At 44.0% G+C, this 24,563-nt stretch overlaps 1 protein-coding gene across 2 annotated transcripts in view; it reads right to left on the bottom strand.

Moving 5' to 3' along the window:
- Positions 1-4,137: 4,137 nt before the first annotated feature.
- The window catches only part of OTUD7B (OTU deubiquitinase 7B), a 53,963-nt gene continuing 33,537 nt past the window's right edge, over positions 4,138-24,563 (bottom strand). Inside the window, exons 3-12 of one of the 2 annotated variants that reach the window (XM_045896748.3) lie at positions 23,035-23,223; positions 19,759-19,986; positions 18,208-18,309; positions 16,701-16,828; positions 12,349-12,461; positions 10,288-10,415; positions 9,718-9,867; positions 8,979-9,093; positions 7,746-7,830; positions 4,138-6,143 (exon numbers count right to left, since the gene is read on the bottom strand). In XM_045896748.3, coding sequence (XP_045752704.1) covers positions 4,935-6,143; positions 7,746-7,830; positions 8,979-9,093; positions 9,718-9,867; positions 10,288-10,415; positions 12,349-12,461; positions 16,701-16,828; positions 18,208-18,309; positions 19,759-19,986; positions 23,035-23,223 — 2,447 coding nt within the window. In that variant the 3' untranslated portion in view covers positions 4,138-4,934. Of the gene's footprint in view, positions 6,144-7,745; positions 7,831-8,978; positions 9,094-9,717; positions 9,868-10,287; positions 10,416-12,348; positions 12,462-16,700; positions 16,829-18,207; positions 18,310-19,758; positions 19,987-23,034; positions 23,224-24,563 lie in introns of those variants that run through there. The other variant, XM_064588416.1, reaches the window with a different exon arrangement.

The raw sequence follows: 24,563 nt of genomic DNA on the forward strand, positions 1-24,563 counted from the left end.
AGGCATACACCTGCTAGGAAGGTGGCCCAGAAGCCTTATTCTAGAAGTCCTAAAAGTTCCCAAGCACCCCCAACCCCACCTACTTTCCATGGGCCTCAATCTCTTGGGGGAAGAAATACTTCCCAAGGTCTCTTGCAGTAGGAAGAGCTGTGTTCCACAATTTTAAAATCCCATTCTCCATTTTCCCTCTCCCCACTACCCTTCATTCAAGAGCCTCATTCTATTCTTAATATTTTGAGGTATAGCAGCAGCAGAGGAATCCAAACTAGAGGAAAAAAAACATCAGGGGAATGGGGGGAGGTGAAAGGCAGAAAAAAGTGGGTGACTTGGCTGAGCACGAGAATGCAAAGGGGCAACAGCCAAGGGCTAAGTAAAAGGGTACCTCTCAGTACCCCCCACACCAGTGGAGGTTTTAGTGGATGAAAGGAAGGATGCAGAAGCAAGGGGCTGTATCAGATTTTTCCATTTTCAGAATCCTGGTCTGGTTGCAGGTTTGTGCCAAGAGTGAAGGCTGCTGGGAGGGGCAGCTGGAGGAGGGGGGTGGAGCTGAGTGACTCACAAGATGAGTCACAGATCCAGTTATAAGCACAGAAAGAGGCCAACGTCCTCCCCACACCCCACTGCTCTCCGTTACCGTCAGCCAGCTTCCGATCCTCTTTCCTAACCCCCCTAACCCACGTGGCCAGTGAGGGGCGGTGGCATGGATAAAGTCTACATGAGGATGTCATAATAAATATTTTGTTAAGCTACTTAAAGTACAGGGGCAAAACACCCTATCTGCAGGCTGGGTATCGACAAAGTGAAAGAGACAGGAGTGCCTGTCTGACTCACTGAATCTGCAGTTGAAGGGCCTGGAGGGAAAAAGAAATTAGAAAAATCTGAGATGCAGGTGATTCCAGGCGGGGAAGGGGCTTGCAAGTCTGTCTTCTCATCTGTGCCTGGGGCACTGACTGCTTGGAGAAAGAAGACGACTGGTGTCTGAGGGGACAGTCATCACTGAAGCGCCTTAATGGGAAAGACAAATGTGACTGGAACCTTGGATGTGTGTGGCTGTTTAGAAAGGAGACCATTCGGAACCAGTTCCATTTTTTCTGCCTCTGTATCACTTCCCAAATACACGATATGAAGTCATTGCTAACTTTTGTTTTATTGGTCTGTAAGCTTTAGTTGCGCTTGAGAAGAAACCGAGCCAAGAAGAGAGGGAGAGTACTTCCCTCCAGGCCCTGTGTAGCACCAAGTTTCACATCATCCCCACTCCATAAAGAGACTGAATCTTTAAAAAAAAAAAAAAAAAAAGTTTTGATATAATCTTTTTATTTTGTTGACAGGATCCAGTATGAGGGAAAAACTTTTGATTAAATCTTGTAACTCCCAATAAAACGACACAGATTAAGGTAGGAATTTGGAGACCTATCCTATAGTATACTTGCTCCGTCTGGGAGCTGGGGTGGAGAATGTAGGGTGGAGGGGTAGCACTGTCTTAAGAGGGGAAAAATAAGAACCCCAAATATTTCCCCTCTCCAATAAAAACCTCAGTAGGTACCCCAATGCCCTGGATTAAAGGAACTAAGTGCACTTATTTAAGCCTGAGAGATCCCATCCCTCAGCCAGGGTGACAGGATCTGCCTCCCCCTTCAGCCACATACCCCTCCTTAACCAAGGAATTTTTGCTCATTTTGGGTGCACGTCATGTCCCCCTCTCCTCCCCTCTCCCAGCACAGTAACTGCATGGGTTTGCCTCTTCCACCCCCTCATCTTCCCAAAATACCACAAACCAACCAGAGTCTGTTTTCATTTCCCAGGCATTATTCCTTCACCCTCCATCCCACAAAACCCCCTCAAAGAATAAAGCAAAACAGTCTTTACTCATTCCCTACTGAAAAACATCCATTGACTCAGGGCCCGTCATCCTTAGAATGGAGAATTTTTTTTTTAATGCCTCAATATATAGTTACCTTCCCAAATTAAACAAAAATAATTTATTGCTGAATAAAAAGCTACAGGGCCTAAATAAAGCCCTATTTTATCATATTCACTCCTAAGCAACCCCCCCGAATTTCTACCTTTTTTATTTGAAAAGAGGTCAAATAAATTGGGATTGGTTAGTTTATAAATCAAAACAAAAACAAACGTGACACAAGGTTTCTGTTTTTGTTCATTTGTCCTCAGTTTTTAAAAACAAAAGTATTAGCTAGAATCTAGTAACAAATCAAATCCAAACACAGCAGTCCAATGGGGAATTAAAACTTTCCTGGCTTTACTCTCTGGGAAAACCCCTGGTCTGTTCCCATTCCTATCGGTCCAGGCCAGAATCCTATGCGCCTCCGGGAAAGCTAGGTGAGCTGTGCCGGGTGTGAGCTGGAGCCACCTGTTGCTTGGGCACACTTAGGGGATGGAAGCTCACGAGGTGATGGTCTCACCAGTGCTGTTCTAGCCCCAGAGACAGGGTGAGGTGAGCAAGGCACTCACTTCGGGCACAAAATTTAAGGGGTGCCCCAAAACTCAATAACCAACATACTATCTTAATGCAGTACTTTTTGAACATCAAAACCAATGTAAAATATCCACAATGAACTAAGTATCAAAATTGTAAGGACAGGATTCAACCCCTTACTTGCTCAATTCAACTTATTTCCCTCAACTTAATCTCAGTCCTATTGGATCCTTCTTTAAGATTTTGATATTTTATTCATCATGGAGTTTTCCCGTATTGTATTTTAAATACTGCATTAACATGTATTTATCTTAGTCACTGAGTTTTTCAGTACCCCTTAAAGTTCTGTACCGAGGGGAGTACTCTTCTTGTACTAGTCCCAGCCCTGGCCAAAAATATGTACATCCCCTCCTTTGGAATCTATCTCCTTTGACCCCAGTGCTTCCTGAAAACCATTCTATTTTCAAATAAAAGCCTAAGAATTAATAGCCATATGAAATGATTAAATCGACTATCAGATTTGAAAAATGAGTGACTTTCAAGTCTGCTGAAGAAAGAGGAATCTTTCTAAACTCTGAGCAGTTCCAATGAAGAGGACAGTCTTGGGGGACATCGGATGACAACTTTCCTGATTGGGCAGAAGCAACATATGGCAATTACAGGTCCCCAACACACACACACACACACACACACAGCCCACATCCGGTTTAGAGCAAATGTGGGGATGCCATTCCATGAGATGGGTTAGGAGTACATACCTCAAAAGAGAAATCCACATACAGAAAAACAGCCCCGATTAACACTCTGGACACTTAAGTACACTTATTCCCCTTCTTCATATGCACCCAGGAGTGTATACAATTGCATAGTTGATTTTTTTTTCCCCCAGAAAAAAAAAAAAAGAAAGGAAGAAAGAAAGAAAAAGGAAAATTGGCCCAGGATAGGTCCTCCAGTTTAAAGCTCTTAGAAATTGTGCTGGCCAGAGTAAAGGCTGTCCAGACTTGTGCTTTGTGCAAAATGCAAAGGAGCTCCCCCTTCTGTGTCCATAGGCCCACTCCCACCCTCTGGGGAAAAGGGCTGAGTCAGGGAAAAGGGGAAACCCAAAGACAGATCAGCTCATTGGGAGTAATCTGTGATCTGTGGTTACAGTTCACTAAAATATATTTCTTTAACTACCTTTTTATAAATTGCCCCTAACCCCTACCCCCGTGTTTCAACATCAATCCTATTATCAAAAATATGTCTTCTTACAAAGTATTTTTTTTTCTTATTTTAATAAACTAACCACAGATTAAGGTCAGCTATGGCTTAACAAAAGAAGCCGGGATGTTAAGTTCATTCTCCAAAAGTAGAGAGGAAGGAGAAAGAATCACTTACATAGGAAGAAAAAAAAATCATTTTTTAAAATGTTTTTGCTCACTGGGGTCGTTTTGTTTCTTTTCCTTAAAAAAAAAAATAGTCAAAGTAAGTTGCTTTCTACAGAAACACAGCAGCAGAGGATGGTTTTTGGTTTTGTTTCAAACAGTCTGGCCAGAGGTATGTCCTGCTCCTGCCCCCCCCAGGGTGCACTCACACCCCAATGTGTGGTTATTGCTAAGTAGTTACAAAAGATCACCTGGAGAAGATTCAGCCCACACAGCTGCTCTTCTCCTCACTCTTCCCTTCCCCTGAGGGAACTTTTTCTTTTTTTTTTTTAAATAGAATTAAAGTCGTTAAAAAAAAAATCACAATCTTAGCTGAGCTCAGCCCTCAAAAAGGATGAGGAAAAGATATGGGGCAATCAGCAATCTCCTCTCGAACCAGAACAGATGACAGGTGGCTGTTTAGAAGAAATAAAACTTGAGAGGCAAAGGATTCCCCTTTTAAGTTCTTCCCTTTCCCATCTCAGTAAACGGATTTAAACTAACCCCCTCCTAATAAGCACCCGTGAGGACACATTACTGCCTTGTCTTTCCAGATCCTTCAGGAGGAATTTGGCCAACCCTAATTTCTACCTTAATTCAAATCAACAGCAAATCTAATTCCCCAGTTTCCCTCCACACTCCCAACTCCACCATCATGTGCTTTTTTCCAACCTACAAGAACTTTGGTCTGGTTTTTCTTTTATTGACTGAGAACCTCCTTTGCCTGCTCCTGCCCCAGACTTCTGCCCACCTTCCCACCCCCACACACCAAACCTTCCCCTCATTTCCCCTAGGTCCTGGGGTGTACCCAAGCAGTTATGAGACAGAATCACCATCTTTCCCCCTTGTACCTCCTCAGTCCCAGCAAGATTGACAAAGGGCTCGCGCGGCCCTCCAGGCACCGCCCAGCCCTGACCTGCTCTCGCCAGCCTGGCAGCTCTCCAGCGCGCACACACACTTCAGAAGTTCCTGGCCAGGCTCCCACTGACATTACTGCATTTGCCCCATCCGCATGGGGGCTGGGTCTTGATGAGCCAATGAGTTGAGCTTAACTCTCTTTGTTTAGCCCCCCTGCCCTCCAGGGCTCCCCGCCCCGCTCAGAACCTGTGCACCAGCAGCTCCCCACCCGGTTCGCGCTCCCTCCTCCTCAGTTCTTCCCTGTAACAGCAGGAGCAGAAGTTGTTTGTCTCAGGGTGTCCATAGAAGCTGCAGTTCGGCTGTTTGCATTTGGTCTGGGTTGGAGGAAGCCCCCGGGGCCCTCCAGCCCATCCATCTGGCTCAGGGGGCTCTCTGTAGCCGTTGCTGTAAGAATCAGCCACGCGGAACGGGGGTGGTAACAATGCACCCCTGTGAAGGCCATCCTTGGGGTGACTGCCTGGCTCCAGAGATGGGATGCAGTCCCGATGGGGGTAGGGCCGCCCTGGAGGGCACTGTCTGGGGAAGGTGGCATAGGGTGGTAGGCCCCCCCCCCAAGGCCCCCCTGCCAGCTGCCTCCGGGGTTCCTGGCAGTGGGCTCCAGCCCCAGCAGGCCGCGGGACAGTAAAGCCCCCAGGGTAGCCAGCAGGGAATGCCACTGCCTTGGACTCTGCTGGGGGGGCAGTCAGCAACTCCTCCCCGCCATCTGGCTCTGGCTTTTTGGCTGGAGGAGGCCCACTCCCCACCCCTCCATTCAGGATCTTCCTCTCTGCCTCCTTCTGCTTCTGCTCGGCCAGGAATCTCTCCTCAGCATCAGAAAGGTACCGCTGGATCATCTCCTCCTGATACTGATGACGGTGACCCATCTTCAGGGTTCCAACAAAAATAAACTTCCCCTCCCCTTGCATTGCAATCCTCATAATGCTCAAGCTCTGCATCACTTCCTGGCTATACTTGCTCCCTCCATTACCAACAGACTCAGATGTGGGCTTCTCAGACATGGGCCCATCCCCTGCTGCCTCCTCCTTGCCACCCTTCCAGCTCTTCAGTGAGTTCTTCTTCTTCTTCTCCAGGGTCTCGGTGCCGCTGCTTACCCCCGACCCCGTTCCCACCCCTCCAGGCTTCGAGCCCTTGCTGGGCATCAGGCCTCCCATGTTCTTCTTGAGCTTGCTGCCCAAAGTTTTGCCAAAGCTACCCAGTTTGTTGGCCACAGAATCTGCTCTCTTCTTGTCTTTCTCCCGACCTCGCTTTGACTTCTCTTTCCGCTTGCTGCCCTCATTGCTTGTAGAACTGCTGCCAACCGACTCCTTGTCTGATTCCCCAGACTCAGGAGTGGACCGGGGCTCATCTCCAGCTGAGGCTGTGGGGGACTCAGGTTGTGCCAGGGGAGCCTGGAGGATATAAGAACAGGATTACTCGTTGTCCCACTGGGCTGAGGCAAGGGAAGTCCCCTCTGGCCCCTCCACCTGGCTCACAGGGTTCGCTGCAGCATTGCTACAGGAATTAGCTCCGTGGAAAAGGGCTGATAACACACCTGTGCACTCCAACCCTGGAGTGCCTGCCTAGTTCCAGCAAAGGGCCATTGTCACGGTGGGGAAGGGTCACCCGGGAGGGCACTGTCCTTCCCCAGCTCCAGTCAGCTCTCCCATGGACCAGGGAAAGATGTATCTAAATATCTAACTTTTATCTCACCCCCTGCAATTTGACTCCCTTCTGTAATAGGAGGTAACAAAATGAAGCCTGACGTTCTTCTAGAGCAATGAGCAACTATACAATACATGGCGTCTGGGTAAGGAGGAAGAATATTCCATAGATACTAAAATATCCTTTATTATAAATTTCTCTCTCTTCTTTTAAGATTTTATTTATTTGACAGAAAGAGAGAGAGAGAGCACAAGCAGGGGGAGCGGCAGGCAGAGGGAGAGGGAGAAGCAGACTCCCCACTGAGCAGGGAGCCTGATGTGCTCGATCCCAGGATCATAACCTGAGCCTAAGGCAGACAGTTAACCAACTGAGCCACCCAGGCGCCTCTATTACAAATTTCTCTATGCCTAGGGTGCCTGGGTGGCTCAGATGGTTGGGTCCTGGGATTGAGCCCCATGTCACACTCCAAGCTCAGTGGGGAGTCTGCATCTCCTTCTCCCTCTGCCTCTCCCCCTGCTTGTGCTCCCTCTGTCTCTCTCTCAAATGCATAACATCTTTAAAAAACAAACAAATTTGGGGCGCCTGGGTGGCTCAGTTGGTTAAGCGACTGCCTTCAGCTCAGGTCATGGTCCTGGAGTCCCGGGATCGAGTCCCGCATCGGGTTCCCTGCTCAGCGAGGAGCCTGCTTCTCCCTCTGACCCTCTCCCCTCTCATGTACTCTCCCTCATTCTCGCTCTCTCAAATAAATAAATAAATCTTTAAAAACAAACAAACAAACAAACAAACAAACAAACAAATTTGTCTATGCCAGATTTTGCCCAAAATTAATCTCAAGGAAGTCTTAACTAACCACAACCAACTCTAACCATTCTGCATCCCCTCAACTTTTAGACATTCAGCACTAGAGTCTGTCAGTCTGCCCTTGTTCCTGTATTCTTGTTCTATGGAGAACGATGACATCCTCAGAACCTATTAGATCAGTCTCTTAAGGAGACTTAAGCGATTCTGTCTCCTCTGGTACCCTCCACAGGAGTCTATATATATAAGGCTTGGGACAAAGTAATGATGATCTCAAGTTCACCAAGAAGTCTAGAAAACTTTTCTTGAATGTGTTTTAGTATCACAAAGCAGAGCTGGAGAGGAGCTGTGGAAAATGGAGGTCACTAACAGGTAAGAAAGCAGGAAAAAGTGTCTTTTGGAACTCATCTGATATTTTCCAGTTATTACTAACCTTGAATCGTCAGCTACCACTCAGAAGCAATTCACAAGGAGACCACTGCCCAGTCTCCTTGTTCCCCCCGTCGCTGAAAACGGAGGACGTACAAGGGTGGGGTCGGAGAAGTCCTCACCTGTGCATCAGAGGACACTGGGATCCACTTCACATTCATGTAGCCATGCAGCAGATGCAATTTGACCTCCAGGGACAGGATTACACTGTGAAGAGGAGAAAGGAAGAATTAAAAACATCCTGTGACCTTTAAAAAGCAAAGCGTGTGATCTAGTTGGGAGGTAGAATGGGAGAGGGCTACATGGCTTGGGACTCAGACAAGGTGGGGTCTGAATTATAGCTCCACCAATTAGTACTAAGCTTTATGACCTTGAGGCAAGTCACTTCACCCTCCCTGGAACTCAGCTGGGGTTGATAATGGGCATAGATAATATCTACCCTGTAGGGTTGTTGTGAAGATTAAAATAGTACTGGAAAGGACCCAGCATAATGTCTGGAAAACAGGAAATACTTACTGAACAGTAGCCATTATTGTTGCTGGTGTAAATATTATTAAGAGGGAGCTTTTGATATTTAGGTGAGAACTTATTTTAAGAGCCATAAATTCTGAGTTTTTAAATGAAACCCTCTCAATTGGATCCCAGTGTCAGGAGCCCAAAGAAGGAAACACTGGGTAAGAGGTAAGGAAGGAGCTTTTACATTCATACCCTCTTCATAGGAAGCTGTGGAGGGCACAGGCTGAGGACTAAACCTGCTTTGGGAGGTGGCAGGGAGGGGGGCTGGCAGAAAGAACATTTTTCTTGCTATTTAAATTCAGAAAGGCAACAATCCAAAGCAAACTAACTACTTCGGTCAATTATTTAAAAACCCCTCTCATGGAGTGCCTGGTTGGCTTAGTTGGTAAAGCGAGCAACTCTTGATCTTGGGGTTGTGAGTTCGAGCCCCATGTTGGGTGTAGAGGTTACTTAAAAAATGAAATCTTAAAAAAATTTTTTAAATAAATAAAATAAAACACCTCTCACTTGGACTGGGAGAAAGTGTGACTTGATTATCCTGATTTTCTGATCACTGTTTTGGAGATTCTGGGATGTATCCCAGGAGAAGAACACTCCTCATCTCATAAGGAAAGAACAAGTTGTAATCCCAGGATTTCCCTCTCTTTCATGGGGAAAAAAAGCAGGTGCATGCTGTAAGAATCCTGGTGCCCAACCTATCCCCCACGTCTCCATCTTCCCCAAAACACTGGAGCTAGGATGTGACTGTCTTGCCTCTGAGCTGAGGAAGAGTCCCCGGGGAAATGGATGCTGTATGTGGAAGAGACACGTAGCAGGTGGGAAGGCTACGCCTGCCTCACCTGGCCAATCGGACGTTGTCATTGTCATCTTTGCCCCACTCCCAGCCCTTTCCAGGGTCCACAGCAAAGTGCAAGGGCAGCAGCTTATGCTCTGAATCTGTAAGTGGGATAACAGCTGGGGAGGAAGAAACATGTCATCAAGGAATCTCCTTAAGGAGACAGGAAGGCAACTGAACACAAACTGACTTCACTAAAGAGGAGGCTGGATCACATCAAAGGTCTTGAACTGAGCTCACTCAGTTTTCACATGTGAATTACACTGGCATCAAAAACAGACAGACTGGTTTTCCCTTACTAGCCAACACACAATTTAGGCCACTAATCTCCATGACTCCCCCCCAGTCACTCAACACTCATGATGTTCTTGCCAGTTAATGTGGATTCAAAACATTCAAAGTCATTATTAAGACAAATACAGCAGGGGCGCCTGGGTGGCTCAGTCGCAAAGCATCACTTGGAAGGTTCTATGACCTTAATACACACACTCTACTCCAGAACAGGGAACAGCAAATACAGGCAGGCTACTGTGTTTTTCCCCAAAGCTCTTTGTCAAAATGTATTTATTTTTAATTTAAACACCCTGGCGTATCTTTAGCTTAGTAAAACAGTATCAGTGTGCACTGTCTGGGCTTGCATGTCACTTAGTTCTTCCCTCCTATACTCTCTCCTATTTAAGTTTTTCCAAGTGAAAATAAAGTAGACCAAAAGACACCAAAGACACCAACATCGCATTCAGCACCTTGTTCCTTGGCATTCTCCTTCTGCTCCATGGACACAAGTGCAGAAAAGTGTGCTTGATCGTAGGCAAGCACCAGAGGGGAGCGGTGACACTGGCTGGCTGGGACCTCCAAGGGCAGATAGATTCCCCCAAAGGGAATAGGGGCGAACGCTGCAGCAACCACAAAGACTGTTATTCAGGATGTGTTCTTGCCTAGAGGGCAATCCCCACACCCCACTCTTCCAAGGGAGTTCCCCCTTTTACTCACTCTAACCCCTAGTTAATCATTCTATCTATCTATCTATTTATTTATTTTAAAGATTTTATTTATTTATTTGACAGAGAGAGACACAGCAAGAGAGGGAACACAGGCAGGGGGAGTGGGACAGGGAGAAGCGGGCTTTCTTAAGAAGCCTCATCAATTAACCCCAACTGCTTTGCTCTTGATCTCTTGAGAATTTTGCATTGTCCTAATGTATACCTTGTTTCTCCCCTTCCTTCCCTCCATATAGCCCCTTCCTTCCCTCCTCCCAGTGCTTAGCCCAAGGTTCTGCAAATAGAAGGTGCTCAGGACAGCGAGGACTGACTCACCTTCCCCACCAGAGTCCCTCAGCATGGTGTCGGCCACGACGACTATGGGCCTCCTAAGCACATGGGCAAGGACAAAGACGTGGAATTCTTCTAGGCTCTCATATACAGGCTCCTCTGAACTCTCCACCCTAGAGGTGCAGGAGGGGAGAGAGTGGAAGGGGTGCCGCGAAGGGGAGAGGGAAGAAACCCAAACAAGACACCCCTGAAGACCAGTTCCGCAAAGAGGAAAAAGAGGAATGCCCTTTCCTGGTTTTCTTTCTTTCTTTCTTTCTTTCTTTTTTTAAGATTTTATTTATTTATTTGACAGAGAGAGACACAGTGAGAGAGGGAACACAAGCAGGGGGAGTGGGAGAGGGAGAAGCAGGCTTCCCGAGGAGCAGGGAGCCCGATGCGGGGCTTGATCCCAGGACCCTGGGATCATGACCTGAGCCGAAGGCAGATGCTCAATGACTGAGCCACCCAGGCACCCCCTTTTCCTGGTTTTCTAATCTTAAAGCTGCCATGGACATAGCTGATTATTTTATGCTACAGTGGCTGTTTCTACTCCCATTTCAGAGATGGGGAAATACAAGAAAAGAGATTTGAAGGCCCTAAGGCTAAAATAGTGTTAGGAATCTGGAGGTAATCCCTCCGTTAAAACCAATCTTGTTCAATAGCCTTCCCCTATTTGCTTTATCATGTAGCTCAGGACACAACTGTGTAGCCTCACTTTACCCACAACCACCCACACATCACATGCATCATGTCCTACAAAAAAAAAAAGAAAAGAAAAATTCCTCTTCTTATCTTCCCTTACGTGAAGAACAGCATCTCACCCTCACCATATCTACCTAGTAGCCTAATCAGAAATCTGTGAAATAGTTACTCTTCTTTATCTTTCATCTTAATTAATCACCTGGCTTGACTGATTCCATCTCTTACGTGTCTCTCGTATCTATCTCCTCCAGCCTGTCTGCAACCCACCACTCTTGTTCACACCCATGGCCTCTCTCCCGGATTACTACAACTGCACCCAGTCTCAATGCCCTCCACTTCATCACCCGCTCTGCTAGCAGTGTGTTCAAATACACGAATTTGCTCCTGTCACCAGCATACACACAATTCAGTGGCTTCCTGACCCCAACAACAATGTTATTCAACACTGGGTACTTGGTACAAATGCAGATTTCTGCGCCATAGCTCAGTCCAACTCAACTGAACTTCCTTAAGGGTGGAGGTCCCCAAATCTGCACTTTAACAAGCCTCCCAGATTATTCTTATGCACAATAAAATCTGGATAAGTTATAATTTTTAACTTTATGTTACAGAAAATTTCAAAATTTTAAACATTCAAAACTAGAATGAATATTATACCTAAACTCTCACGTATCCATCACCCAGCCTCAACAATTATAAAACACATGGTCAATGTTGTTTCACCTAGACCTTGATCTAGTTCCCTATTAGCCCCCACCCTCACCCCACCCCACCAGATTATTTTGAATCAAATCCTAGTATCATTTCATCCATAAATTTTTCAGTTTCTATCTCTAAAAGAATAAAGGACTCCTTTTAAAAACAACCACACAACCATTAATATCACACTTTTAAAAAAATTAACAATAATTAAACATGTAGACATTGTTCACGTTTCCCCAGCTGTCTTATAAATGTCCATACATTCCCACTGGTTGATTTGTCTAAGGGTCTTTAAACTTAGGTTCCCTCTCCCTTTTTATTTTCCTTGCAATATATTTATTGAGAAAACTGAGTCATGTCCTATAATTTCTCAAAGTCTGATTGGATATGATTTTAATTCCTCAGCATGGTACAACAGAAACCTCAGCATGGCACACAAAACTCTGGTTATCCAGCCTCATCTAGCACTCTATACCATGTACTCTGTATTCTGGCAATGCCCAGCTACTTGTAGTTCCTAGAACATACCATGCTGTTATACCCTTCTGTGCCCTTGCACAGCCCCTCTCTTCCCTTCTAACGTCCTCTGAGCAAGAAGTTCTTTGGACACTGAGGACTCAGTAAAGATTCCTTCCTACCCCCAACCATGTTAGCCATACTTACCCACCACAGTTGGCTCCATTGGAACCTAGATGCATGCGGGGTTCACTCGAGGCAAGCTTGATCAGCTCATTCCATTCCTTCTGCCATTCATCCTCTGTGTACAGCAGGCCTGACTGCGTGAAAGATAGGCAGGGGAGACCAAGCAGTTAGAGGCTAGGTGCATGAGGCAGCAGCTATTCAACTCAGTCACAGTGCCCCACTCCCTATTCTCTTAGCACTTGGCTTACACCGTGTACTACAAAGTCAAATCTCTTCTCCCTTTCCTAGTCAAGGTCCACAACAGAAGAGTCTATGATCTCTCTTACACTTATTTTTCTTCCATTCTTTTCCGGCCCATTTCAGTCCAGCCTACACCCCTTGCCCCATTTACACCACTTCACCTAACTGACTCTGGCAAAGGACAATGACCTTCTCTTTGGTTCTCATCTTTCTTAGTCTTCAGGTAGCATTTCAACTCATTAAACTTCCTTCTCCTTCAGCTTCTGCAACACTATTTTCTCCTCTCTCTCTCAACTCTGTCTACCCTAGCAGTATGGTGTTGTGTCAATAATATTAACAGCCTTGGTTCCTTCTGGGTGATCTCTTCTACTGCCATAATCTCATCTACTGCCATCTATATGCTCAAGATGCTAAAATCTCCCTCTCCATCCCAGACCTCCTCTTAATTTCTATATTCACATCCAGCTGCCTACTGAAGATTGCCACCTGCCCATGACTGCCTCAAACTCTATACAGTCAAAACCTGAACTCCTACCTCTTCCAAAACCCACTCTTCTTCCTATATTCCTGCCTTAGTGAACTGCACTGAATATCACCCAAACACCCAAGCTAGAAACGAGGGACTTACTGAAGACTCCTCTCCTTTTACCCACCCCACACCTGGATTCCTTAGTCAACAATTATTAAGCATGAACTACTGTAATGGACCCTTAACTGGTCAAGCATTCCTCTGATCCATTTTCTACAATGTTACCAGAAAGATTTCTCTAAAATTAAAATCTGATCTTTACTTCCTGCTACAAATTATCTTAAGAACTATCATGACCTGGGGCACCTGGGTGGCTCAGTCAGTTAAGCGTCTGCCTTCAGCTCAGGTCATAATTTCAGGGTCCTGGGATCGAGCCCTGCACTGGGCTCTCTGCTCAGGGAGTCTGCTTCTCCCTCTGCCCACCCTGCCCCCGCCCTGCTCATGCTCGCCTGCTCTCTCAAATAAATAAAATCTATTAAAAAAAAAAAAAAAAAAAGAACCATCATGACCTTTTAGATATAGTTCAAAATCCTTAAGTGTAGCATACAAAGTCCACTTCCTGGCCGGCCCCTACCCACCTCTCTAACACATCATTTCATTAGCTGTAGTTCCTTGAATGCACTGCGTTGCTTTGTACTTCAGCTTTTGTCTAGCTTGTTCCTTCTGCTTGGAGCAGCCCACTCCCTATCCACCTGGTGAATCATTCCGCAACTGTCAGGAGAGGCCTCAAGTATCTTCTTTATGAAGCCTTTCCTAAATCTTCCTGGAAGACCCACTCCTTCCTTTTCGCCCTCCCTCCTCAACTGCTGTACAGACTTTATCACAGATGGTACAATTACGTATTTACATGTCCATCTCCGACTACTACTCTTAAGGGCTAGGACCATGTTTCAGGCAATATGCTAGTGCCTATGATATGATCAGTAATTAATAAATACATGCTGAGTGAAACTATAACTTTTATCAAGGGGATTGGAGAAGTGGTAAACAATTTAAAAATACCATTTGCCTTTAGGATGTATATGATAATTTGGCAGACAAGTCTATGTTGTTAATTGTATTTGGCTTACATTAGTATTTAAATGAGTTTATACTGCTCAAACACACACTGACAGTAGAAAGAATCACACTGAAAATATGAGGGGCATGAGGAGCAAATTTAAGAAGAATTAAAGAGCTGTTTTAGCACATTTTACTTTTTTTTTTTTTAAGATTTTATTTGTTTATTTGAGAGAGAGCGAGAGACAGCATGAGCAGGGGGGAGGAGCAGAGGGAGAGGGAGATCCCAGGACCCTGGGATCATGACCTGAGCTGAAGGCAGATGCTTTACCAACTGAGCCACCCAGGTGCCCACATTTTACTTTAATAATAACAAAATGACAAAGTTATGTTCTCTTTGTAAAATGCTGTAACAAAGCTTCTCAATTAAAAATAAAAAGAACAATGCACAGGCAGTAATGTACTGACTGGGTGCTCTGGTCACTCTTGTCTTCCTCTCACCTATTTCAGCTTCCTGTTTTCATACATGCAGCCACTAGGTGACGTATCCTGCCAGCCTGAAAATGTCCTTACTGGTTTTGACTTTTTTGTTGTTATTGTTTATTCATTTAAACAATCTCTACACCCAAGGTGGAGCTCAAATTCATGACCCCCAGGTCAAGAGCCGCATGCTCTACCTACTGAGCCCCCAGGCACCCCAACCTTATTGGACTTGACCACTAATTTCAACAGAAAACAAGAAGGCCTGGGAAATCAAAACCAATTTAGTTCCTATGGAGTTTGGTCCTGATTTAAAGAAGCATCCCAGTCCCTCATGCCTCCCTCCATTCCTATGCCTAAGGTGCAGCATAATGCTATAAATAGTCTCAACTAAAACAATTCTCTAGGCCACATTTCCAATATGGAACTTTTAATGTGCTGGGCAAAAGGAGTAAAATATTGCTCCTTTGATAGCCACTACTCTCTATGCATGTATTTCCACTGGGGACTCTGAGGGGGAACAGGTAGGTGGCTGACCAAGAACAGAACTTGGGTATTTCTGGGTCTCCTGGCTAAAGCCATAATAATCTAGCCCCACCTTTAAAATAACTACAATAGCTTAATAGCTGGAATTGGGCATACCTATTCTCTGACTGCTGTTGTCACTTCTACTTAATAGCTGAATGCTCTAGTTCAGCCTTTTCTTGACTCTGGAGTGTCAAATGTAAGGTTCAGGGATGGTGTGAATTCAATAGTGAGGAAGGCAAACTTTAGGCTGGCTCTAGCTTAAGCAAAAGAAGCTCTCCACAAGTCCAGCTCAGCTCACCAAGGAGCCATGGGACTTGGCAGTAATAAAGAATGCCATTTACTTGGCCTTGCCCCTGTGCATTTATTTCCCTCAGGAATCCTCTGGGGCAGATTGGCTGATCAAAGACTCCATTCTGAGCTTAATACCATCCTAATTTTAACAATTGGGCTCTTTGTTTTTAAGAGAGAAACATGACACATTCTACCTTCATATTTTAATCTTCGGGATATAAAATTCTAATAACTAAAAAAACCCTCTTAGTTCTATATAATGGCCAGTTATGACAGAGCAATAAAAGGCAACAAGAAAGAAGATGGAAAGAAAAAGGAAAGTTTCTGAAGAGACAGTCCCATATTTATGCCAGAGGACCTAGTCATATACATGGCAAAAAAACCAGATATTCACAAAGAGCACAAGATAAACACAGAAGACAGAGAACCAGGGGAAAAGGGAAGAGGGAGACCTGTTATCTTTATGTAAGTGTACAGTGTCATTATTAAAGTGAGGGGTCGGCAAACTCTTTTATTGCTCCATCGTAATTGCAGACAGTAAATCTTTTAGGCTTTGTGGGCCATATGCAACTACTCTATTCTGCTGCTGTTCCATTCTACACAAGGAAAGCACTTAACATAAACAAACATACGTAAATGAATGGGGAGGGCTGTGTTCCAATAAAACTTTTTTTTTTTTTTTTTTACACAAAACTGTTGGTGGGATTTGTCCCACAGGCCAGTTAGCTCAACCCCTGTTACGGGGATGGAAAGTACAGACAGTCCATTGTTACTTTCTTATACAAAAACAGTCTCAATATCTGCTGAACTCCTGAGAAGTACCATTCAAACTCAATTTAACGGCATGTTTTTAAAATTTTTAAAAAACAAACCGAGTATATGAAAAGCAAATAGTACATACAGCCAACAAAATTTTTAAGCATTTACATTTCTGTAAGAAATGAAAACATAAGTCCTTAAAAACTGGTCTAAGCCTTATTATAAGCAAAAAACCCCAAAACAATAAAAAATCCTGTGGACTTATATCTTATTTTGCAAAAGATTTCTACTGAAGACTTGGCATCTATCAGGTAAGAAGCACAATGTTAGCTACCTCCTCTGTGGGTCTCAGCTTCCCCATACTAGTTCTCATGACTGTATCAGACAGGCATGGGCCCTGTGGTGTCTTCTGCATTTTCTACAATTTCCAGGATTACAAGGGCAGTACCACCAATTAAGCACCAGGAGACACTGCCTACTGGTACACACTGAGCATTTCCTGTAGCTAACTCTGGGGGACAACGTGCTCCCACCCAAACTCCCTCACCTCTTTATTCTGCTGTGTTTGCTGCCACCTCCAGCGCCGTTTTAATGCTTCCTTCTCGGCTCCTTTCTCCATCAGCGCATACAAAGCTTTCCGCAGCATCAAGTCCCGATCATGGAAACCCCACATGCCTGTGGCAAGAAAACATACCAGTAGGACACCTTACATTTATTAATTATGATGCACATACCCTAGCATCAAGGCAATCAGGCTGAAGGCCAGGTTCAAAGAAACCCCTGTGACTTAGGGGAGAGGTACTTAACAATGAGAGAAAAGATGTTCCTACTCTGGAGGTTCAGAAACTTCAAGAACTTAAAAGTGGGGGATCCACCACATCCTACAAATTCCTGACAGAAAGCCCTTTACTCATATGCAAGTCTAACAAACTAAAATACAGAGTAGCAGCAGAAAAGATGGGTCTGGCAAATGGCAATCAGCATTAAAGCTAGAGGGATGGTTGGAACATGAGGACTTTTTTAAAATCTAAGGCAACTACTGGGTATTTACCCCAAAGATACAAATGTCGTGATCCGAAGGGGCCCGTGCACCCCAATGTTTATAGCAGCAATGTCTACAATAGCCAAACTATGGAAAGAGCCTAGATGTCCATTGGCAGATGAATGAATAAAGAAGATGTGGTATATATATACACAATGGAATATTATGCAGCCATCAAAAAAAAAAAAGAAATCTTGCCATTTGCAACAACGTGGGTGGAACTAGAGGGTATTATGCTAAGCGAAATAAATCAATCAGAGAAAGACAATTATCATATGATCTCACTGATATGTGGAATTTGAGAAACAAGACAGAGGATCATAGCAGAAGGGAGGGAAAAATGAAACAAGACAAAACCAGAGAGGGAGAGAAACCATAAGAGACTCAATCTCAAGAAACAAAGTGAGGGTTCTGGAGTGGAGGGGGGTGGGAGGGATGGGGTGGCTGGGTGATGGACACTGGGGAGGGTATGTGTTATGGTTGAGTGCTGTGAATTGTGTAAGACTGATGAATCACAGACCTGTACCCCTGAAACAAATAATACATTATATGTTAATAAAAATAAAAAAATAAATAAAATCTAAGGCAAAAAACATACTGAATTATAAATAAGTTTTATAATTAAACAAATCTCATAAAAACTGATGAAAACATCTTTTCTACATACCAAAAGAGTAAATATTAAGTAGAATGATATACACACATAGCTTTATCTTGCTTACATACCTGCTGCTCAATACTTCTGGGGGCTAGCTCTCAGAGTGGGACCCATGCTAAATCCTGTGTTCTCCATATTCTCTCTGAACAAGACTGAAAAGCCAGGGCAGGGCTCTCTTCCATCCCCTCTTGCATGCCCATGCCCCTGCATGCGCGCGCACACACACATACACACACACACACGCTGTACAATCACTTCTGCCTAAGTTCAAGGTTAGTGGATTAAGTCCTGCACATGAGATTTAATTCTATTGCTTCCTTTCTGAGGGTGCAGAACACCATTTTCAAGACTTACCCAGAGAGGCTGCATGCAGGAGGCAGTTTCCATCCCCAGTAGTTGCCAAAGGAAGCAGCCTCTGGGAGGTAGGGTCCACACTCACCCACCAGTTCAAACGCCCTACAGAAACAGAAGGAAAAGGAGAGGAGCAGATTATCCACAAAGCCCTTCCCACTTCCCTAGCTCTAAAACAGACTCCAAACTTGCCTCCTCTAGGAAGCCTACCCAAAATACTGTTATTCCTTATACCTTCTTCACTTATACCTAGTCGAACAGAACCTGGAGAGCATGATTGGTGAGATCAGCAGTTCTTACATGGGGACCACTGATCTAACCAATATCCAAGGGGACATTTGGCAATATCTAGACCTATGTTTGGTTGTCTAGTGGGGGGATGCCACTGGCATCTAGTGGGTAGAGGCCAGAGAGATTGATAAACATAATATAATGTACCAGGCAGCTCACACAACAAAGAATTATCTGGTCCTAAATGTCAACTGTGCTGAGATTGAGCAACTCTGGGTTAGATGATGGGGTCAAGGTCATAGGTTGAAATCTGTGTTGGCTACTTGGTCTGGCTCTGATTCCTTCACTTTGCTCAGGAGACCAGTAAACATCGTAACAATGAAGCTCAGCACAAATCCATCATCAGTAAAAGAAAAACAACCCAAAGCATGTATTCATGTCACGAAAGTATCATCTGCATATATGACAGCATGTCAGCTTGTATGTGGTATGACTTTAAAGACATGAGCAACAAGACAAAGCACATGAAACACCTTAGGAATTGAGTCTCAATTCTGTACAGTCATCCCACAATTGCTGATCCATTATTCACACGAGGAAAATATTTCATGAATCATGCTTAAAAGTTTACTTGAATTACTGAAATTCGACAGAAAGAAAACTGGCCTATAATCTCACTAGCCAGATAACTTGTTAACTTTTTAAAAAACTATAAATAGGTGCACACAGTTACTATAGAAGGGTACAAATGAAAAATGAAAGCTTCTTTCCCATGCCCCCACCTCCCAGCCCCCAGTCTTTCTTCTAAGTAAGTTTAATACCTGACTAGATTTCCCAGAATTCCCAGCAGACTCGCATACCATATTAACTAATTTTAACAGTAATTTAAGACAAACACAACTTTAAAGGTAAATAAATCTTCGGGGAAAGGCTCATATAAACAAATGGGACTTTTAAATTAATCACCATTGTACATCATCTATACTATTGGTTCTTTCTGGTCACAAGGGTGTTCCAGAGCCAATTATAACTTACTTGTATTTTTTTTGCCCCATCTATGGATTTTTAGGTATTGATTCCTGGGCCTTTCATGTGTATATCTGGTTTCCCTTCCATCAAACAGGAAATTTCCAGGGGAAAGTGTCTAATTTGTGTCCCGAAAAGAAGCACCTAGCTCAGTACATGTTGATCTGACTGACTCTTGACTTTGCAGTCAGCTCCCACATTTAGACAGGAAGCTACTGGTCAAGGCCAGCCCCTCCACGTGGCTGCCTGCAGGTGAAGAGCAGACGGAAGAGCCCAGGAAAAGAAGCACTCACTGACCTGCCTGTTCCAAGGCAACCAGCATGGACTGTTCAATAAGGTCTCTCTCTATGAAGCTGCGGAAGTCTTCGTTGTACACAGTGAGATCTGGAAGCTGGAAGGCACAGATGGGCATTTCCAGGGGGTGCTCACTGCTCCCCCCACCCCCACCATTGGAGGAGACATGGGACCGGGCCAGGGAAACAATGCTGGAGCTGGCGTGGGAGATGCCCCTAGACAGGCGTTTTTCTGCAATGAGAAACGGAGTTACCTTAGAACATACACAGCCCAGAGAACGTTCCGTTCCACTCATGTGGTGATGGTTACCTCTTGACATGGGTTACCTCTTCCAGGCAGGGAAAAACTGTGAGTCTCACTAGCTACCAAATTTCCCAACCTTCTTTCTCAATCCAAATACAGGTGGAGAAATATAGAAAGTAGTATTTTTTTTTTCTTTTTTTCCCCTTCTCTTTAAAGATCTCATTTATTTATCTGACAGAGAGAGACAGAGAGAGACAGAGCGAGAGCAGGAACACAAGCAGGGGGAGTGGGAGAGGGAGAAGCAGGCTTCCTGCCGAGCAGGGAGCCCGATGTGGGACTCGATCCCAGGACCCTGGGATCATGACCTGAGCTGAAGGCAGACGCTTAACGACTGAGCCACCCAGGCGCCCAAAAAGTAGTATTTTTGCAGGCACTTATATTAGCACCAAATATACATTCCTCTTTCTACCCTTTTTAAAAGAATTTGCCTGAACTTCTCCCCATGACTCTGTCTTCTTTCACTTCCCATTTCCCAACATAAAAGGGACTCATTCATTTGGCAACTTGGTCACTGTTTGGTAGGAAAAAGAGGGAATAAGGGAAATGGGGTTTCATTTGGCTCGGCTGAATCAAATAATCACTCTGATAATTTTCAGTTTTGGAGAATAAAGGAAAGAATTTCCATTATAGAAAATTAATAATAATAGGGGCGCCTGGGTGGCTCAGTCGTTAAGCGTCTGCCTTCAGCTCAGGTCATGATCCCAGGGTCCTGGGATCGAGCCCTGCATCAGGCTCCCTGCTCAGCGGGGAGTCTGCTTCTCCCTCTGCCTCTGCCTCTGCCTTTCTCTCTCTCTCACGAATAAACAGATAAAATCTTAAAAAAAATTAATGATAAATCTTACACATCTGGAAACTTTCTTATCTACCATCGATAACATTCATTTACATAATTTACTACAACTTTTCTGGATTCATATTTATCAGAAAGCGTAGGTACAGTCATTCTCACTTAACATGCCAGAGAAAGACAGTAATGTAGACAGTACCTCAAATTATTATTATTATTTTTTTTAAAGATTTTATTTATTTATTCATGAGAGACAGAAACAGAGGGAGAAGCAGGCTCCCAAGGAGCGGGAAGCCCGATGCGGGACTCGATCCCAGGACCCTGGGATCATGACCTGAGCCGAAGGCAGACGCTTAACCATCTGAGCCACCCAGGCGCCCTCAAATTATTTTTTTTTAAGATTTTATTTATTTATTTGTCAGAGAGAGAGGGAACACAAGCAGGGGAAATGGCAGGGAGAGGGAGAAGCAGGCTTCCCACTGAGCAAGGAGCTCAATGCAGGACTCGATCCCAGGACCCTGGGATCATGACCTGAGCCGAAGGCAGACGCTTAACCAACTGAGTGACCCAGGTGTCCCTATTTCATTAGTTTTGGTTACATGGTACTTAAAATTCCCCAGCAGATAGTCTGTGATCATAATCTGCTCAGTGTCATATTACAATTCATTTGCATGACTTCAGTTTATATATAAAGATTATCAAAACCTAAAAATTGTATTGGGAAGTAGTTCTTAATCCAATACTTGTCAGAAATGACATACAAAGTAAGTCAAGATTTGTCTAAAGTTATTTTATAGTGATATTATTTCTTAAACTGTTTTTTTTTAGGTATTTAAAAAGTATTATAAGCCCATGGTAAAAAATCAAAATACTATAGACAGATGTACAGTATTACAAATAAATCTCCCCCTTATTCAAAATTTCTGATTCCTTCTCCAGAGGCAACCTTTTGGATCCTTCTAGAATTTTTTATGCACATAGAAACACATATAGCTTTGGGCGCCTGGGTGACTCAGTCAGTTAAGCAACTGATTCTTGGTTTCAACTCAGGTTGTGATCTCAGGGTCATGAGATAGAGCCCTGCATGGGGCTCTGCGCTTAGAGTAAAGTCTGCTTGAGACTCTCTCTTCCTCTCCCTCTGCCCCTCCCCCTGCTCTCTCTCTAAAATAAATGAATAAATAAACTAAAAAAAAAAAAAGAAGCACATGTAGCTTTTGAAATCATTTTTAAAAACATAAATAAGAACATACTGTATAAACTGTACTGCATCTTACCTTTCTCAATAGATTTTAGAGACTTTAAAAACAGCACATCAAGTTCTACCTAATTCTTTCCAATGGCTGCAGAGTATTCCACAACATAAATGATTTTAATTCATTTAACTGCTCCTCTACTAATGGACCTTAAATGTTGTTTTCAAGCTTTAACTTTCAAGTTTTATGCTGCATATGCGTATGTGTCCACTTACGTCTATTTATTTAAAGGATATATATATATATATATATACACACACCCACGTGCACATACACATATATGATAAATTCCTAGAAATCAAATTGCTAACTCAGAGTATACAGGCATTTTATTTTATTATTATTTTTTTTAATGTTTATTCTGTTCACTGATGTAGCTATCAGAGAACTTTTTTTTTTTTTTTTTTAAAGATTTTATTTATTTATTTGAGAGAGAGAGAAAGCATGAGGTGGGGAGGGTCAGAGGGAGAAGCAGACTCCTCGCCGAGCAAGGAGCCCAATGCGGGACTCGATCCCAGGACTCCAGGATCATGACCTGAGCCGAAGGCAGTCGCTTAACCAACTGAGCCACCCAGGCGCCCCCGAGTATACAGGCATTTTAAAATTTTGATACATACTGACAAATATTAACCGAAGAGGTGGATGGCAGTGATCCTTTGAATTCTACCTTTATGTACTTTATCTTGACAACTAGATTGTTCTCCTTCATCCATTTCTCTCCCAGTATCTGAAAAAGGCCTTCGTACAGGGGAATACTCAAGATGCAGTGGGACAGTGTGGGGCTCCCGCACCAAGACAGACTGAGGCCACCTCTGATCAGTCTGTCAGGGGAGCAGGGGGAGGGATAGGATCATCTCCAAAGGATGACTCCATTTAGCAGTCCCCTCACTTCCTTCCTAGTCCACCTACAGAAACACCCCTCAGTTACCCCAGTACCTTGAACGATGTCATCCTGCCGCTGCAGGGTGGGTCGGGGAGGGCGGGCAGACTCTCTATCCGAAAACCCCTTTTCAGGGGTCCTGGAGCCACCACTCCCTTCACTAAAGGGTGGGGGCAGGTTCCCAGCATGGACTTGACGTAGCTGTTCAAAATCACTGAGGGCGGCACTCACGTCCCAATTCTTTCCTGGCAGGAGACAAAGCAAAGAGTGAAATGGGTACTCAGAGTACAGGGAAACTGAGGAAAGACACAGAACAATCACTCGAACCATCCTCTCAAAACTAGCAAGGAGGGGCGCCTGGGTGGCTCAGATGGTTAAGCGTCTGCCTTCGGCTCAGGTCATGATCCCAGGGTCCTGGGATCGAGTCCCGCATCGGGCTCTCTGCTCCTTGGGAGCCTGCTTCTCCCTCTGCCTCTCTCTATCTCTGTCTCTCATGAATAAATAAATAAAATCTTTAAAATAAATAAATAAATAAATAAAAGAAAAAAAGAAAAACTAGCAAGGAAAATTCATGCATACTTCCACCATTCTCCTGTTTCTTATTGCGCTTAATTTTCTTCCGTAACACTTCAGTCTGCAATACCACAATTTCTTTATTTACTTGTCCATTTCCTAAGCTGGCTCTGTGAGCATTGAACCTTTGTGTCTCTGAAATGGAAGGGCCCACAGAGACCACAGATAAAACAAAGGAAGCCTAAAGAAGTAGAGTGACTTGCCCAAAGGCACAGCTAGTTTGCACCAAGGAAAAGTGTGACTAAAGCCCAGGTCTCTCAATTCTGATATCCAGAGAGTTCTTAGCCTAGACATGCTCTGCAATGTCCTAAACCATCCGAAATTGTATACAAAGGTATAAGTATGTGCATTTTTCTAAAGAAAAAGAGCTGATAGCTGTCCTCAGATTACCAAAACTGCCGCCAAATTTAAGAATCACTACTCTACTGAAGAAAAGACTCTAAATGGTAGATTTGTCATAATGGATTTTTCTGTTGCTTTCTCCAGTTATATTATTCAATATATATTTCTTTCTATTCTATTCCACCTGCTACCCCTTTAATTCAATTCCTATCACCCACTGTCCCACCTCCAATCCACTCTAAAGTATCCCATGAGATTAATCTTTCCAAAGCACAGTTCTGATCATTTCAGTTCCAGAATCAAAACTGCTAACTGCTTGCCACTGCCTACAGAATAAATCCTAGGCTCCTGTGTCTGACATTCAAGGCTTTCTATGACCTGGCCTACTTTTCCAGCCTTTTTTCTGTGTTTCAATCTCCCTGGCTATCAAAGTGGAGATGACTCCATGTAGGACTGTTATGAAGAACAAATGAATTAAAAGCACTGGGACACAGCAAGTTTTATATATGTATTTATTGCTGTTGCTGTGATATCTGTTATTACTCTAATTTTCCAGTTAAGCTGTATGAATCATTAATACCCGATGAATTTACTTCTGAGCCATTACATCTGCCATTTGTTCCAGCTCCCTTTGCTCACACTGCTTCAGTCAGCCTGGCCTCTTTACTGT

Source organism: Mirounga angustirostris, unplaced genomic scaffold (genome assembly GCF_029215605.1).
Source record: "Mirounga angustirostris isolate CCGP_5_RB_7025 unplaced genomic scaffold, mMirAng1.0.hap1 SCAF_4, whole genome shotgun sequence".
Lineage (NCBI taxonomy): Eukaryota > Metazoa > Chordata > Mammalia > Carnivora > Phocidae > Mirounga > Mirounga angustirostris.